This window comes from Solanum stenotomum, chromosome 5, assembly GCF_019186545.1.
Source record: "Solanum stenotomum isolate F172 chromosome 5, ASM1918654v1, whole genome shotgun sequence".
NCBI classification, from domain to species: domain Eukaryota; kingdom Viridiplantae; phylum Streptophyta; class Magnoliopsida; order Solanales; family Solanaceae; genus Solanum; species Solanum stenotomum.
In genome coordinates, this window is record NC_064286.1 from 47,328,802 (window position 1) to 47,346,175 (window position 17,374).

A 17,374-nucleotide genomic window follows, 5' to 3' on the forward strand; every position below is an offset into this window, starting at 1 on the left:
TTAGTCTTACTAACATATCAGATGTTGGTGTGATATTCCAGAATAGATCAAAATCTTCTTTGGTAGTGGAAGTTAAGGAAAAGCAAGACATCGATCCGATATTACTTGAACTTAAGGGTGCAGTCCATCAATAGAGAGTTGAGGTTTTCTCCCAAGGGGGAGATGGTGTACTTCGCTAGCAGGGTCGATTATGTGTTCCTAATATGGGCGAGTTGAGACAACATATTCTTGCAGAGGCCCATAACTCTAGATATTCTATCCATCCAGGTGCCACTAAGATGTACCACATTCTGCAGGAAGCCTGTTGGTGGAATGGTATCAAAAGAGATATAGTAAATTTTGTGGAGAAGTGCCAAAATTGCCAGCAAGTCACGGTAGAACATCAGAAACCAGGAGGTATGACTCAAGAGATTGACATTCCTACTTGGAAGTGGGAAGTGATCAACGTGGACTTCATCACAGGTTTACCTCGTACTCGCAGACAACATGACTCCATTTGGGTGATTTTTGATAGGGTTACTAAGTTTTCTCACTTTTTGGCGGTCAAGACTACAGATTCAACGGAGGATTACACAAAGCTTTACATTAATGAGATTGTGAGGTTACACAGGGTTCCTTTGTCTATCATCTCTAATAGAGGTCCTCAGTTTACCTCTCATTTTTGGAGTCATTTCAGAAAGGTCTTGGTACTCAAGTTAATCTTAGCACAACATTCCATCCTCATACGGATGATCAGGGACAGCGTACCATTCAGACCTTAGAGGAAATATTGAGAGCTTGTGTGATTGACTTCAAGGGTAGTTGCTATGATCACCTTCCTCTGGTTGAGTTTGCCTACAACAATAGTTACCATTCCAACATTCAGATGGCCCCTTATAAGGCATTGTATGGGCGTAGATGTAGATCTCCAGTTGGTTGGTTTGAAGTAGGTGAATCTTCCTTGATAGGACCAAATTCAATCCTTGACGCTATGGAGAAGGTGCAACTCATTAGAGATAGACTTAAGACTGCCTAGAGTCGCCAGAAGTCTTATGCAGATATGAGAAAAAGTAAACTAGAGTTCCAAGTTGATGATTTGGTTTTCCTGAAAGTGTCACCTATGAAGGGGGTGATGAGATTTGGCAAGAAAGGGAAGCTCAGTCCCAAATATGTAGGCCCTTATCGGATCTCGAAAAGGATTGGTAAAGTGGCTTATGAGTTAGAGTTGCCAACAGATTTAGAAGCAGTGCATACAGTCTTTCACATTTCACTTTTGAAAAGTGTGTGGGTGATCCAGCATCTGTAGTGTCATTAGAGACTGTGGCTGTAAAAGATAGCCTTTCTTATGAGGATGTACCCGTTGAGATTCTTGATCGTCGGGTTAGAAGGCTGAGAAACAAAGAAGTCGCTTCAGTCAAGGTTTTGTGGAGCAGTCAGTCTGTAGATGGAGCTAATTAGGAAGAAGAAACAGCCATGAAGTCCATGTATCATCATCTCTTTTCTTCTGATTCTATTCCAGCTTGAGGTAATAGTTCCTCTTCAGCTTGTACTTGCATTTTCAGCATATTTGGATGTTCTTGGAACTCAGTTCCGTCAAAAATTAAGTTCTCAGTGTTTAGTGGTAGAGATTGCATACCTATCCCTCCATTTCAGCTAATTAAGTCTTCATTCGAGGACGAATGGTCCCAAGGGGGAGATAATGTAACACCCCGTATCTGAAACAGATGAAAAATGCTGATTTTGTGGAGTTGCAGGTACAACCCACGATTGCCAACCACGGACCGTAGGTCACACCACGGGGGNGTGGTTCACAACTGCAACCCCTCCCTAAACCAGCTCAGAAAATTAGCTAAGTCCCGACTTACGGACTGAACCACGGTTCGTGGTCTGTGTTTGTGGATCGAGACCTCCCTTACCCAGCCTCTTACACAAACTACGGTCGACCAGCATGGACCATCATATGATCCACAGCCCATAGGTCTGACCGTAGGTGAGGGTCAGCAGCTAGTTAGATGAAAATTATTAATGGATCAACTTCAAATGGTCATAACTCTTAGCACAAAATGAATTAGGTGTCCCATCACCTATGATATGATAGATAGTTGAATCCTCTTTCCAACGCCACCAAGTTTCCAAAAATCCAACCTCTGAGTAAAAATATATGATTGTTTTAGTGAAAGCCCTATCAGGCAGTGTTGATCAACGACCCAATGAACGGACCGTCGATTGACCTACGGCCCGTAGGTCACTCCGACAACAAGTAAGTTAGGAGTCTTTTGGTCTTTTCCTATTTCGTTGGACCCCTAAGATACGTCGTTTAGACCCTAAATCATGAGGTTTAGTTAGTTTAAACCTAGAAACATAACTAGAACTTACCTTAGTCAAAATCATTATTCAAAACATAGAAAACTAGAACAAGAGAGGAGAAAAAGGTCAAGAACCCTAGTTCAAGAACGCAGCAAAGTTCCATTAGTTCCAACCCAAAAATCAAAAGATTTCTCCGTGAAATTCATCAACAAGTATGTAGGATTTGACTAGTGGGTTCCTTTCGCCCATTAGGTCCCTAGAATTCAGTCAGTTTCTTGATTCCATGATTATGAACATACTAAGGGTTTCTAAAATTACAACAAATCATAATGAATTAGTTATTAACATGTTGCAAATCAGATTATCATATTATTACATCGTTTCTCGCATGAATTTCAGAACCCTAGCTATGTATTTCTTTAGTTCTTGAATGACACATACTAGGTCAAATATCCCAGTTATTCAGTTATACATGCCTCAGTTTATTAATGCATCATTATCAGATTAATTATTGCCTTCTCAGTTTGCATGTTAAGTTTTGCGCTACCCAGTGTTTATAGAAATTCAGTCATAACCAGTTAACCACTTAATTCATTGGGAGTTGCATAATACCGAATTGGGCTAGTGTTTAGCCTATATAGTCCCAGAACAACGAGCCACGTAGGTGTAAGTCCCCTCTGTGGGCAACATCAGTTTAGTGATCATACCACCATGCCTCTATACCTCTGGCAAGGTATATTGGGTCCTCTCGATGGGGCGTATACATCGGACTCCACATTTAGCTCATGTGGGTCGGTTATTAGTAGCTCCTACAGTTCAATCAGCCTTTATTGCATTGACCATATTTCAGTACAGTCAGTATTTAGTCTCAGCATGTTTTAAATTTGGTCATTGCATTTAGTTAGCTCAATATTTCGTTTCTATATCATGTTCAAATTATATCATTACTTTATTGCTTTGTTCAGTTATATGTTATTTCAGCTGTACTCTGTCCTTCATGCTCAGTTCCTTTCAAGTACTGACGCATACGTGCGCTACATCTCCTGATGTAGTCACTAGTACATTACGAGTCTTTGATCTTAATGTTTATGCATTGTTAGATCAGGGGCTACTTTGTCTTTTGTAACTCCTTACATAGCAGTCCAATTCAGTGTTAACCCAGAAACTCTTTTAGAACCCTTCTGAATCTCTACTCCAGTCAGTGACCCAATTATAGCTCGACAGGTATAGAGAAATTACCCTATCACAGTCTCTTAGAAAGTCACCTCAGCATATCTTATAGCGTTAGAAATGGTAGATTTTGATATAATTCTAGGCATGGATTGGTTTCAGTTCAGTCATGTGTCAGTCGATTGTAGAATTCGGGTTCTTCAGTTCCAATTTCCAAATGAGCCAATCTTAGAATAGAAAGGTAGTAGCTCAGTACCTATATGTCGATTATCTCTTACCTTAAGGCCAAAAAGAGGTGAATCTAGAGGGTGGTGTAGCACATATTTAGGAAAAAGGGAAGGAAGTAGAACAAGATATTCATCGTCTTGCTCTCTTAAGAGTTAGTCTTACTAACACAACAAATGTTGGTGTGATATTCCAGAATAGATCAGAATCTTCTTTGGTAGTTGAAGTTAAGGAAAAGCAAGACATCGATCCGATATTACTTGAACTCAAGGGTGCAGTCCATCAACAGAGAGTTGAGGTTTTCTCCCATAGGGGAGATGGTGTACTTCGCTACTAGGGTCGATTATGTGTTCCTAATGTGGGCTAGTTGAGACAACATATTCTTGCAGAGGCCCATAACTCTAGATATTCTATCCATGCAGGAGCCACTAAGATGTACCGCGATCTGCAGGAAGCCTATTGGTGGAATGGTATGAAAAGAGATATAGTAGATTTTGTGGCAAAGTGCCAAAATTGCCAGCAAGTCACGGTAGAACATCAGAAACCAGGAGGTATGACTCAAGAGATTGACATTCCTACTTGGAAGTGGGAAGTGATCAACATGGACTTCATTACAGGTTTACCTCGTACTCGGAGACAACATGACTCCATTTGTGTGATTGTTGATAGGGTAACTAAGTTTTCTCACTTTTCGGCGGTCAAGACTACAGATTCAACGGAGGATTACGCAAACCTTTACATTAATGAGATTGTGAGGTTGCACGAGGTTCCTTTGTCTATCATCTCAAATAGAGGTCCTCAGTTTACCTCTCATTTTTGGAAGTCATTTCAGAAATGTTTTGGTACTCAAGTTAATCTTCGCACAACATTTCATCCGCATACGGATGGTCAGGCAGAGCGTACCATTCAGACTTTAGATGAAATGGTGAGATCTTGTGCGATTGACTTCAAGGGTAGTTGGGATGATCACCTTCCTCTTGTTGAGTTTGCCTACAAGAATAGTTACTATTGCAGCATTTAGATGGCCCCTTATAAGGCATTGTATGGGCGTAGATGTAGATCTCCAGTTGGTTGGCTTGAAGTAGGTAAATCTTCCTTGATAGGACCAGATTCAGTCCTTGATGTTGTGGAGATGGTGCAACTCATTAGAGATAAACTTAAGACTGCCCAGAGTCGTCAAAAGTCTTATGTAGAAATGAGAAGAAGGAAACTAGAGTTCCAAGTTCATGCTTGGGTTTTCCTGAAAGTGTCACCTATGAAGGGCGTGATGAGATTTGGCAAGAAAGGGAAGCTCAGTCCAAGATTTGTAGGCCCTTATCGAATCTCGAAAAGGATTGGTAAAGTGGCTTATGAGTTAGAGTTGCCAACAGATTTAGAAGCAGTGCATCCAGTCTTTCACATTTCACTGTTGAAGAAGTGTGTGGGTAATCCAGCATCTGTAGTGTCATTAGAGACTGTGGCTGTATAAGATAGCCTTTCTTATGAGGATGTACCAGTTAAGATTCTCGATTATCAGGTTAGAAGGTTGAGAAACAGAGAAGTCGCTTCAGTTAAGGTTTTGTGGAGGAGTCAGTCTGTAGAGGGAGCTAATTAGGAAGCAGAAGCAGCCATGAAGTCCATGTATCCTCATCTTTTTTCTTTTGATTTTATTCCAGCTTGAGGTAATAGTTCCTCTTCAGCTTTTACTTGCATTTTCAGCGTATTTGCATGTTCTTGGAGCTCAGTTCAGTCAAAAATTATGTTCTCAGTGTTTAGTGGAATGGATTGCATACCTCTCCCTCCATTTCAGCTAGTTTAGTCTTCATTCGAGGATGAATGTTCCCAAGGGAGAGATAATGTAACACCCCGTATCCGAAACAGACCAAAAATGCTGATTTTGAGGAGTTGCAGGCGCAACCCACGATTGCCATCCACGGACCGTAGGTCACAACCCGGCCCGTGCTGGTGGTCCATGGTTCACAACTGCAACCCCTCCCCAAACCAGCTCAGAAAAGTAGCTAATTCCCGACTCACGGACATAACCACGGTTCGTGGTCTATTTTCGTGGATCAAGACCTCCCTTACCTAGCCTCTCACACAAACTACGGTCGACCAGCACGGACCGTCATTCGATCCATGGTCTGTTGGTCTGACTGTAGGTGAGGGTCAGCAGCCAGTCAGATTCTTGATTCCATGATTATGAACAGACTTAGGGTTTCTAGAATTACAACAGATCATCATGAATTAGTTATTAACATGTTCCAAATCAGATTATCATGTTATTACATCGTTTCTCGCATGAATTTCAGAACCCTAGCTATGTATTTCTTTAGTTCTTGAATTACACATGCTAGGTCAGATATCCCAGTAATTCAGTTATACATGCCTCAGTTTATTAATGCATCATTATCAGATTAATTGTTGCATTCTCAGTTTGCATATTCAGTTTTGAGCTATCCGGTATTTACAGAAATTCAGTCGTAACCAGTTAACCACTTATTTCATTTGAAGTAGCATAATACCGAGTTAGACTAGGGTTCAGCCCATATAATCCCATAACTACGTGCCACGTAGGTGTAAGGCCCCTCTGTGGGCAACATCAGTTTTGTGATCATGCCAGCATGCCTATATACCTCTGGCAGGATATATTGGGTCCTCTCGATGGGGCGTATACATTAGACTCCACATTTAGCTCATGTGGTTTTATGTCGGTTATTAGTAGCTCCCACAGTTCAGTCAGACTCTATTGCATTGACCATATTTCAGTACAGTCAGTATTCAGTCTCAACATGTTTTAAATTTTGTCATTGCATTTAGTTAGCTCAATATTTCGTTTCTATATCATGTTCATATTATATCATTACTTTATTTTTTTGTTCAGTTATATGTTATTTCAGCTTTACTCTGTCCTGCATGCTCAGTTCCTTTCAAGTACTGACGCATACGTGCGCTACATATTCTCGTAATGTAGATTCAGGTTCTCAGCATCTAGATCACGCTTGGATCGGTTCCCGATCTCTAGTTCAGTGAAATCAGTGGTGAATCCTCATTCTCCGAGGACAATAGTCATGAGTTTCTTTTCAGTAGTTTTAGTCTTTAGTTTCAGTTTTGCTAGACTTAGATGTAGAATGTTCCAGCATTTCTAGTCAGTCAGAGACTATTTTTAGATATAGATAGATTCAGCTTACTATTTAGTTAATATCTTCTTTGTATTAAACTAATCAATTTTTCATATATCTCAGTTATAGTATATGGGTGTTCCCCATCTTTTCATTTTATTTATGATTTAGCTTCTGTATCAGTTTATTATCTTTAGTATGCTCATGATCATGCCAGCAGGGTTAGATTAGGATCACTTGTGGTCCTAGGTCTCGTTTCCGCATCTCGAGGGTAGCCTTGGGGCGTGACATATGCAATATAAAATTGAAGTTGAAAATGATTAGAAGTGATAGAGGTGGAGAATATGAATCTCCATTTGCAGAAATATGTTTTGAAAATGAAATAACCCATCAAACTACTGCTCATTACTCTCCTCAATCTAATGGAATTGCGGAAAAGAAAAACCGAACTTTAAAGGAAATGATGAATGCCTTACTTATAAGTTTAGGTTTACCATAACACTTGTGGGGGAAGCTATCCTTACAGCAAATTGAATACTCAGTAGAGTGCCTCACACGAAGACACATGTTATTACATATGAGAAATTGAAAGGTAGAAAACCCAACTTGAAATATTTCAAAGTGTGGGAGTGTCTAGCCAAAGTCCAGGTTCCTATACCTAAGAGGGTGAAAATAGAGCCTAAGACTGTGGATTGTGTATTCATTGGATATGTGACAAATAGTAAGGCATGTCGATTTTTGGTTCATAAGTCCGAACATCTGGATATTCATGATAATACGGTAATGGAGTCAGGTAATGCTAAATTTTTTTGAAGATATCTATCCGTATAAAACTATACTTGAGTCATCTAGTGGGGGGTCTAAACAACCTCGAGAAGAACCAAAAGAGAATGAAACCAATGAAGAGAGTCCAAGGCACAGTAAATGTCAAAGAACATCTACTTCATTTTGATATGATTTTGTAACATTCCTTCTTGACAGTGAGCCTCAAACAATCAAGGAAGCGATGTTGTCTAGCGATTCAACCTCTTGGAAGGAGGCTGTCAATAGTGACATTAAATCAATCCTAACAATCATACTTAAGAGTTGGTTGATCTTCCTCCCGGGAACAAACCCTTGGGTTCAAAATGGATCTTCAAAAGGAAGATGAAAGGTGATGGAACTATTGACAAATATAAAGCAAGACTTGTTATCAAAGGCTTTAAACAGAAACAAGATCTTGATTATTTTGACACATAGTCACCAGTGACTAGGATTACATCAATTCAGATGTTAATTGCCCTAGCTGCATTATATGGTCTTGAAATCAATCAAATGGATGTGAAAACCGCCTTCTTAAATGGAGAGTTGGAGGAAGAGATTTACATGGATCAGCCTGAGGGCTTCATAGTTCCCGGTAAATAAAAGAAAGTATGCAAACTTGTTAAGTAACTTTATGGACTAAAACAAGAACCGAAGCAATGACATGCAAAGTTTGATCAAACCATGTTGTCAAATGGATTTAAGATCAAAGAATGTGATAAATGTGTTTACATTAAAGACACTCTGAATCATGAAGTCATTGTATGCCTATATGTGGATGACATATTGATAATGAGCAATGACAGTGCCAATGTAAAAGCTACTAAGTGTATGCTCACTAGTAAGTTTGATATGAAAGATCTAGGAGTTGCCGATCTGATATTGGGAATTAAGTTTCACAAAACTCCTAACAGTCTAGCATTGTCTCAATCTCATTATATTAAAAAGGTACTTGAAAAATTCAAGTATTTGAATTTCAAAAAGATAAAGACCCCAATTGATGTGAACCTTAATCTTGCTAAGAATAAAGGTGAAAGTCAATCTCAATTGGATTATGCCAGAGTATTGGGAAATTTGATGTGTGTAATGAATTGTACACGACCAAACATAGCTTGGCTATAAGTAAACTGAGTCGATACACAATTAATCCCAATCAAAATCATTGGATGGCAGTGAAGAGAGTTTTGGGGTACTTAGATGACACTCAAAACTATGTTTTGCATTACAAAAAATATCCAGCAGTTCTAGAAAGAATATAATGATGCAAATTGGATTACTGGGTCAACTGGAATGAAATCCACGAGTGGATATGTTTTCACTATTAGCGGAGGAGCAATATCTTGGAAATCATCCAAACAAACATGTATAGCTCGCTCTACAATGGATTCTGAATTCATCTCCTTAGACAAGGCAGTTGAAGAAGCTGAATGGCTCCAGAATTTCTTAGAAGATATTTCATTTTGGCCCAAACCAATTGCCCCTATACGCATACACTGTGATAGTTAAGCTGCAATAGGAAGGGCTGGAAGCGTTATGTATAACGGGAAGTCTCGTCACATAAGATGAAGACATAACTCTATTAGACAACTACTCTATAGTGGAATTATCACAATTGACTATGTAAAGTCCAAGGATAATGTGTGGGATCCACTTACAAAAGGCCTAACTAGAGAGGGAATTGAGAGATCATTGACGGGAATGGGACTATGGCCGAGAACAAGTCATCGTGGCGGCAACTCTACCTAGAAGACTGGAGATCCCAAGATCTAGGTTCAAGGAGATAAAACAAAGTCATAGATGACGGTTCAGCATTGTCAAAAATTATTATATGGTCCATTCTCATGATGAGACAATGTTTAGGAACTAGGATAAAGGCATAAGGACTTTTTAATGATTTCTAAGTTTGATACAGGATATATCAAATAGTCTATCTATGAGATAACACATTTAGAAACCACCTATGTAAGTGTGAAGTGTAAGCCGCTTCAAGGAGAATCCGGTAAGGTCAGTTCTCTGAGCACTTATTAATCGAGATGCGCTCATGGCTGAAACGAACAAAACAATGAGAACCAAAAATAGTTCAAGGGTTGATTGTATGACTTATGTTGTCTAGGTATAGACCAAAGCTCGACGGTTCAAAGATATCAAATCTATCAATTGACCGAGTATATCTGATATATGTTCACTACGGAAAGTTTAGAGGGAAACCTACTTATCCAGATGTGATTAACCCTTACTTACGAGACACACAAGTTTTTCACGTATATGTTTTAACAATAGTCATTCCCCATTCATGTGGAGGATTTTTGGGTTTTAGCAAGGTGTGAATGGGAAATAAGGAGAGAAAATGAAAAAGTGGGGGAACTACTTTTGGAGGGAAAATGAAAAGTCATTGCGAAGTGCAAATGAAAAGTCATTTCTCCCATATTGGTAGAAGAAAGAAAAGTGTTGTCCTTATATTAGGAAATACTTCCTTTAGTTCTTAAAGGGTTAAGAAAAAGGTGCCCCCTCACGCCGTCGTCGTCGCTCGCTCGGCTTCGCCTTCGGCTTCAGATTCGGCAAATGATGTGATTGATTGATAATATTTGTGGACAAAATTTATTTAATAAATCTTGTTAATCGATTTCCTTTCTCTTATAAATTAATTTATAATGTTAGTTAAATAACATAATTAATTTGGCGCAATAAAATTTATTTGAAATTCACGTGTAACGATAAAAACGTTCTGAAGGGACCTGTTCCTTCGGAAAAGTTATTACTTTTCCCAAAAGATACAACATTCTGGAAAAAACGGGTTTGAACAGATTTGTCTGAACAGACGCGTTCCTTGCTGCAAATGGCTATAAATAAGAGGTCTTTTTTCATTTTTCAAACATTGAAAAATTTTCCTCTCTGCATACATTTTCTTACATAAATAAAATTGTCAATCGATTGAGTTTGTGTGTGCTCTCATTGTTGTTCTTGCGTTCACTGAAATTATTGAAGTTTGAGGTACCGCTACTTCTCTAATAGGTTAATCTGTTTTATCTTGGAAGGAATTAATCTGCAACCTCGGGTTCAGTGAGGTGATAAAATTTCTTAAGGAAACACAGTGGTTTCTGTGGACTCGGATTACTTACATTCTATCTATTTCATCTATATTCTATTTCTGTATTTTTGACCAACCTGAATATGAAGAAGATAACACTCATAACATATGCTAACTACTAATGCTTGATGAAAGTGATCATACTAATGTGTCTGATGACTATCCTGAATACCTGAATCTACATTATCAAACAATGCAACGCCGAATGATGTATGTACATGGAACGTATGGTATGTGAAATGTCTAAATGAAATAACTAGTTAAATCTGAGCATACTGAGCTAAATGAAGAGCCTCCTGAAACAAAAAACAACTAGATAATAAAACATACATGTGTACTTTAACAACAAATCTGACTCGTCTCATAGTTAAATCTGAGCATACTGAGCTAAATGAAGAACCTCCTAAAACAAAAATCAACTAGATAATAAAACATACATGTGTACTTTAACAACAAATCTGACTCGTGGTTGCCGAGAGATTTTTGGGCCGTATTATCAAAGTACGAGTCATATTAATGATACCATGAGTCATACTCTAACTCGTAGTGCTTTTGACTGAAATTTTCAGATTGAAGTGTCTCTAGTAAAACGATCATAACTATAATTTTTACTCGTGATCTGGATTCAAGAACGGTTATGGAGTTTGAAAAAAGACTTAAAGACATTTAATTTAATAAGTAGAGGGACATAAAATATTCTTCATATTCAAAGAAATATGGTCATTTGAAGTTTACTCTTGCATTGTCTTATGCAAAAGCTTAATCGGTAGAGAATATTTGAGCTTAACTTTGTGCTAGAGGTTCCTTATGACTCTTGTATACACCTAAAGTTTTGTTCTTGAAATATAGCAAATAGGAAAGGAAAATAGCAGGAAAACAATAGTATTTCTATTTGAATTTGTGCGATGTTACTATCTTTATGAAGTCTTTTAGAAAAGAGATGTAATCCCCCGATTCTTAACTTTACAATTGTTCTTGACTTGATGAAATACTTGTGGCTCAACACTTGGAGCGAAGACTTCTTTGTTGCGGAAGACTTGCAGATCACTGCTGAAGAGCAAGGATTCTCTATGTATTTTCATCTCCTTTTGGTTTTATATGAAGACCCCTTTATCTAGCCATGAACTAGTGTTTTAGGGGTATTGTGGTCCAAGTAATTTAGAGGATCTTGGGCTTGAAGAATGTGAGTTGGGCTCGTCTTGTAGACTTAATGGAGTGACCCAAATATAATATTTGAACTTTATTCGAGTCATACCTTTTTGACTTAAATATTAATCCAAATTTATTAACCAATAATTTGACTTGGTCAAAGTATCAAGAATTTATAATTTAATCCAAATTTAATATGGATTTATCAATAAAAGTTTGTTGTCTACAGCCTTAATTCACATCCAATACGCTTTTCAAAATTAGGAATTGATCTTAACTTAGGAATTTTTGAAGTATTACACATGCATGTCTTGATAAAAGATATGTATCATAGAAAATATTATATGCTGAGAATACTAAAGGAAACGATGCTCTTTCATTCAATTAGATTTTGCTTACCAAGTAATTCAGAAGCCTTTTTTAAAATCTATAAATTCCCAATTTACTGCCATAACTAATCAGCTCAACAAAATATTAAATAAAAACATGTGATACAGTTTAAAGTATTTTCCACAAAGACATGATCTCCACAAGGCATACATAAAGAGATGTATCAAACGAATATTTTATTGAAGGAAATTGGACCGGGTCATCCATGTGGATCAACCCGGTTCAACTAAACGAGCTTCACCTCCAACTATTGCTCCTCATTCTGGCCAACCTCAGATATTCATTATACGGAAACTTGTGCAAAGTATTGGGTTATGCCATAGATTTGCATGAAAGAGAAATGCTAAAGTTTACTTTTTTGTAATAAGGAAACCACAAACATACACTAAGAGACATGTTGTTCTTTTATCATTATATCTACCAAAGATTTACTACAAATAGTAAAAGGATTAGAACAGTAGAATGTTCTATCATACAAACATCCTTTAACAGATATATTAAAATCAATGAAAACCCTTTTGGTGGCGATATTTTGAAAATCTGTGGCGACTAATTTTATCGCCGCTAAAGGCCTAGTCCTACTTGCCCACATTTCGGTGGAGGGATTAGTCTCATGTGGCTTGTCACGTCATTAAAAATTTGGGTTGTTAAATCTTTGAGCGTATTTGTGGTCTTTTGGGATAATATTGGGGGCATTTTTTTCCCAAAATGTAATAGAGGGTATAAGTGGTCTATTTCACATAGTTCACGGGCAATTTTAACCCTTTTCTGTACATTTTATTAATGAACTTCATCTAGAAATACAAAACATTGATAATATATGATTCAAATGGCTAAATAAGGTAAATGATAAACAAATTCACTTATTTTGTTTTGACGTCTAGAAGTCATCCAAAAGGATATTAATAGAAAGTAACATTTAATTTTTTTTCCTTAAATATTTTTCAAGAAGTCATTCAAAAGGATGATAACGGAAAGCAGCATTTAATTTTTTTTTCTTAAATATTTTTCAAGAAGTCATCCAACTTTATCTAGTCAATGTCTATAGTCATTTTGGCTTGAAATAAAATTTTCGAAATCTTGGAGTCCACTATATATGAAGGTCCAACCGACCATAACCCTCAAAACAAGCAAACCATTTTGTTCAAAGGAAATGCCAGTCATGGACATCAAAAGTTCAGTTTGCAGAGGAGGTCGAATCTCTCATCATGTCACGAGAATTATGGATCTTCCATGGGTGATCATGATTGAAATTCTTTCAAGATTGCCAATCAAGCCTATTTTTCGATGTAGAGCTGTTTGTAAAATCTGGTATAGCCTTTTAACTTCCGACCCTTTGTTTTTTAACATGCATCAAACAAGATCCCTAAATTTCCCCAACATTTTACTTTTGGATGGTCAGTGCAATCCTTTGCTTCTAGAACTCAAAGCAGAGTACGATTATTATGTTCACCGCTGTAACAGAACCGTTCAGGTGACCCCTAAGTTTCACTTCCATCCAAGGAGTGCGATTTTAGTTGGTTCTTGTAATGGATTTATCTGTTTGGTGGGTGGTTTGACGCACATTGAGAATCATTCGATTTACATTAACAATCCTCTTTTGGGTGAGTATTTCAAACTTGAATTACCCAAATGGGAGATAAGTGTTACTCAAGTTGCTTATGGGTTTTGCTTTAGCGAAGTTTCTGGAGAGTATAAAGTATTGAGATTAGTTGATAGAAAGGTTCATGATGATACTAGAGCTTCAGAATTGGAGATTTATACTCTCGGAGTTTATGAGAAATGGAGAAATATGGGTGAAATTCCGTGTCCTGTATGGTATGATTTTGGAAAGGCTAATGTCAATGGTTCTCTTCATTGGATGGATAGCGAAAAAACTGACAGCATTTACTCTTTCGATGTTGAGACAGAAAAGATCAAGTACCTGCCTGCTCCACCTGGTTTGGAAACTCCATCCTCGAACTTGAGGCTAGCAGAGTTGGGGAACTGTCTGTGTTTGACTGATAATATCCACATATGGAATGTTAATATTAATATATGGTGCATGAAAGAGTATGGCATTGCAGAATCTTGGACTAAAAATAGCATTTTGGTGGAATCTATTCCGCGTGGTATGGTTAACTATAGTTTTGAACCTATATTTATTTGGAAAGATGGAGAAATCTTGTTTCAAAGTCGCTCAAAACTAGCTTGGTACAACCCAGAAATAAAGACGTTTAGGGTGGTTAATGTTGACGGTGATGTCATTGCATCAACTAAATACACTCCAAGCTTTTATTCGCTCAAGACTGTCATGGGGGACGACTTTCAAGTCACAAACGTTTATTCGAAGACTGAGATAGTTTAGAGTAGTTTTTTTATCTTATTTCCTTCGGGATATGATGTTTTGCTTTTGTACTTCTGATATAAACTTTTACTATTTTGTGGACTCTTTTGAATTCTCGATAGAGAAATATTAATAAGTAATTACTAAGTTTTTCGGAAACAGATGGTGTAAGTTTTTCTTTTATATTGTTAATATTAAGGTAACTAGTATACATATCGAGCAATGGACAAATAATATTTAAATTAATCATTTGACATTGTGGTCTGATTTGTGAGAGCATACTCAATTATATTGCATTAACTAAAATTTATCTGCTATCTTATTTCTAATTACAATTTATATACCCAATAACACTTTGGAAGGAATGTTACTCATGTCTAAGTGAGTGTGTTTGCACAAGCAAATGAAGCATTTATTGAACCTAAGCTCCATTAAAAAAAAATTAAACTCTTCAATATTCTTTATAATTGGTAATAAGAACTCTTGATTGATTTTCTAAGTAAGTTAGTTTTTGCGTAAATAATTTATACGTCGTTAATGTGTTGAATTTAAACTCTTTTTCCTATTAATTTCTAGTGAACGGACACAACTACGGCATTTATGTTATAAAGGTTATGGGGAAATTTACATATCATCACTCAAAGAATCAACCTTTAAATACGAACAGGGTTATAACTAAGGAAAAGAAATCCAAAATAATCTCAGAAATTCCTACAAATTTAATGTAATATTATATACAAAGACACTACTTATTATGTAACGCTCTCCTCAAATCGATCATAGATGTTAATTATGTCCAACTTTATATAAAGATATTTCACTCATGCTTCATTTTCGACCTTCATAAACATATACCAAGTTACTCTCTTGACTTAATCTTCGTCGGATGAATCCCTGACATACTGCTGGCTCCGCCCTTGGTTAGTCCTTACTTAGAAATAATAAAATTAAAGTTATAAGCAAACAGTTGTGTCCAACATCTCAATAGACACTTGTTTTGATCCAGGCCACCACTCTTACTGGTTGGTCATAACTAGCACCCCTCTTTGGTCTAGTCCACCACTATTGGCATCCTACACAGATATTACTTTGAGTCATGGCTTTAAGCGCTAATAAATCTACTCTAATACAACTTTTTATTGACTGGATAAGACACTCCCTCTCTTGAATTCTGCCATTGATGCTTGGTGCGTGCTCCAAAGCTTTGAGATTGAACACCGATCACTGAACTTGATATGGTATCAATGCCACTTTTGGTACTTAAAGTTTTTAACTCTAGCTACCTCTAGTTTAGAAATAAAATAAAGTAAGAATATAGCTTCTCACTCTCTTAAGGAAGGTGTATTTCACTCTTTCTGCCACATAAACATATATATGGGCATCTATTCCACTTTAAAATAATATAAGGTGTTCATACGATCCTCCCAAAATTAAAGTGTATAACACCAATTTTGATTGATGTTTGAGTGGTTTTTAAGTCGTTTCCCAAATATATTTGATATTAAGATTTTATATATTAAACTAGTTGTAAATTAAGAGGTTACGAATATATATTCCTCATCTTCTATTTTATAATTATTTAGAAGACTGAAATTCAAAATATAATATGATATTCATGTGTTATTATTTGTACAAAATAAAAAAGAGTATTACACATTGAATAAATAAATACTGATCGACACTTGACCCCTACAAAAAATGAATGATGTGCTTATTTACATTATACAAATATCGTATATTATATAATTTAAATAATGAAGGATTTAGTGCACCAAATATTTAAAGTATACTGTTTATTTTCTTTCCTTTTTTGAATGGTATTTAACCAAAAAATTTGACAAGATCTTCAAATATTTTCCATTTCCAAAAAAAAATGGCTCAAAATAATTTTTTTCAAAAAATAAATTTCAAGTTTAAATTTTAAAATCTATTGCCAAATGAGAGATTAATTATTTAAACTTTATTCCAAGAAGCAAAAGGTTTTATATTTATAATTTTTATTGTAAACTCGTGCTGACGAATTGATTGTCTTTTTTATTATTTTCTTTAAAATAATAAAATTTATGTTGTGTGAAGGTATTTTTCAGTATTTTATATCTTATTAGGGTAAATAATGAAGGAGTACTAATTGAGTAAGGAAGGAGTTAATATAAAAATAAATATTAAAGTACTATATAGTCAAACTACGTACAGTAGAAAAACATAATATCATACTTATTTGTACTTATAACTATAATTGACAATACAAATATTTAATTAAAATATTTTCCCCTTTTGATTATTTATTCAAATATAAAGTTTTGAACAAAAGTAATTGTTATATATTTTTGTATGAGTTGTGACATTAATTCTTCCAACTTCATTGCTCCAATGGATTATTTTGAAAGCTTGTCAGAAGGTTGCAAATTTGAAATCATTTCAAAAACAACTCCAGCAGATGCAGTAAGATCAATAATTTTATCCAAAGTATTCAAATTTGTTGCTGAATCAGATGAAATTTGAAGAAGATTTTTGCCCCATGATTATCAAGAAATAATTGATAGATCTAAGTTTCCTCTTGTTTGCAACACAAAAACGGAGCTCTTTTTCCGTTTGTGTGATTCTCCCATTCTCCTTTATGGAGGCAAACTAGTAAAATTTCATTTTGATGTGGTTATTTTTTTTATGACTTTAGTTATTTTTCTATTTAATATTGATAATGTGTACACACCTAAATTGTTTATCGACACATGCTACCTCTCACATGAGGCAAAATCAAGATTTAATCTTTATGGATTAAATTTCTATGCTCGTAATATTTAACTTGTTATTTTTAATGTTGTGGGTTCATATCTACTAGTT

At 36.1% G+C, this 17,374-nt stretch overlaps 1 protein-coding gene across 1 annotated transcript; it reads left to right on the top strand.

Moving 5' to 3' along the window:
• The first annotated feature begins 13,360 nt into the window (after positions 1-13,360).
• On the top strand, positions 13,361-14,554 carry LOC125864069 (F-box protein At3g07870-like). The gene has a single exon (XM_049544011.1). The coding sequence runs from the start codon at positions 13,361-13,363 to the stop codon at positions 14,552-14,554; it is 1,194 nt and encodes a 397-aa protein (XP_049399968.1).
• The last annotated feature ends 2,820 nt before the right edge of the window (positions 14,555-17,374 follow it).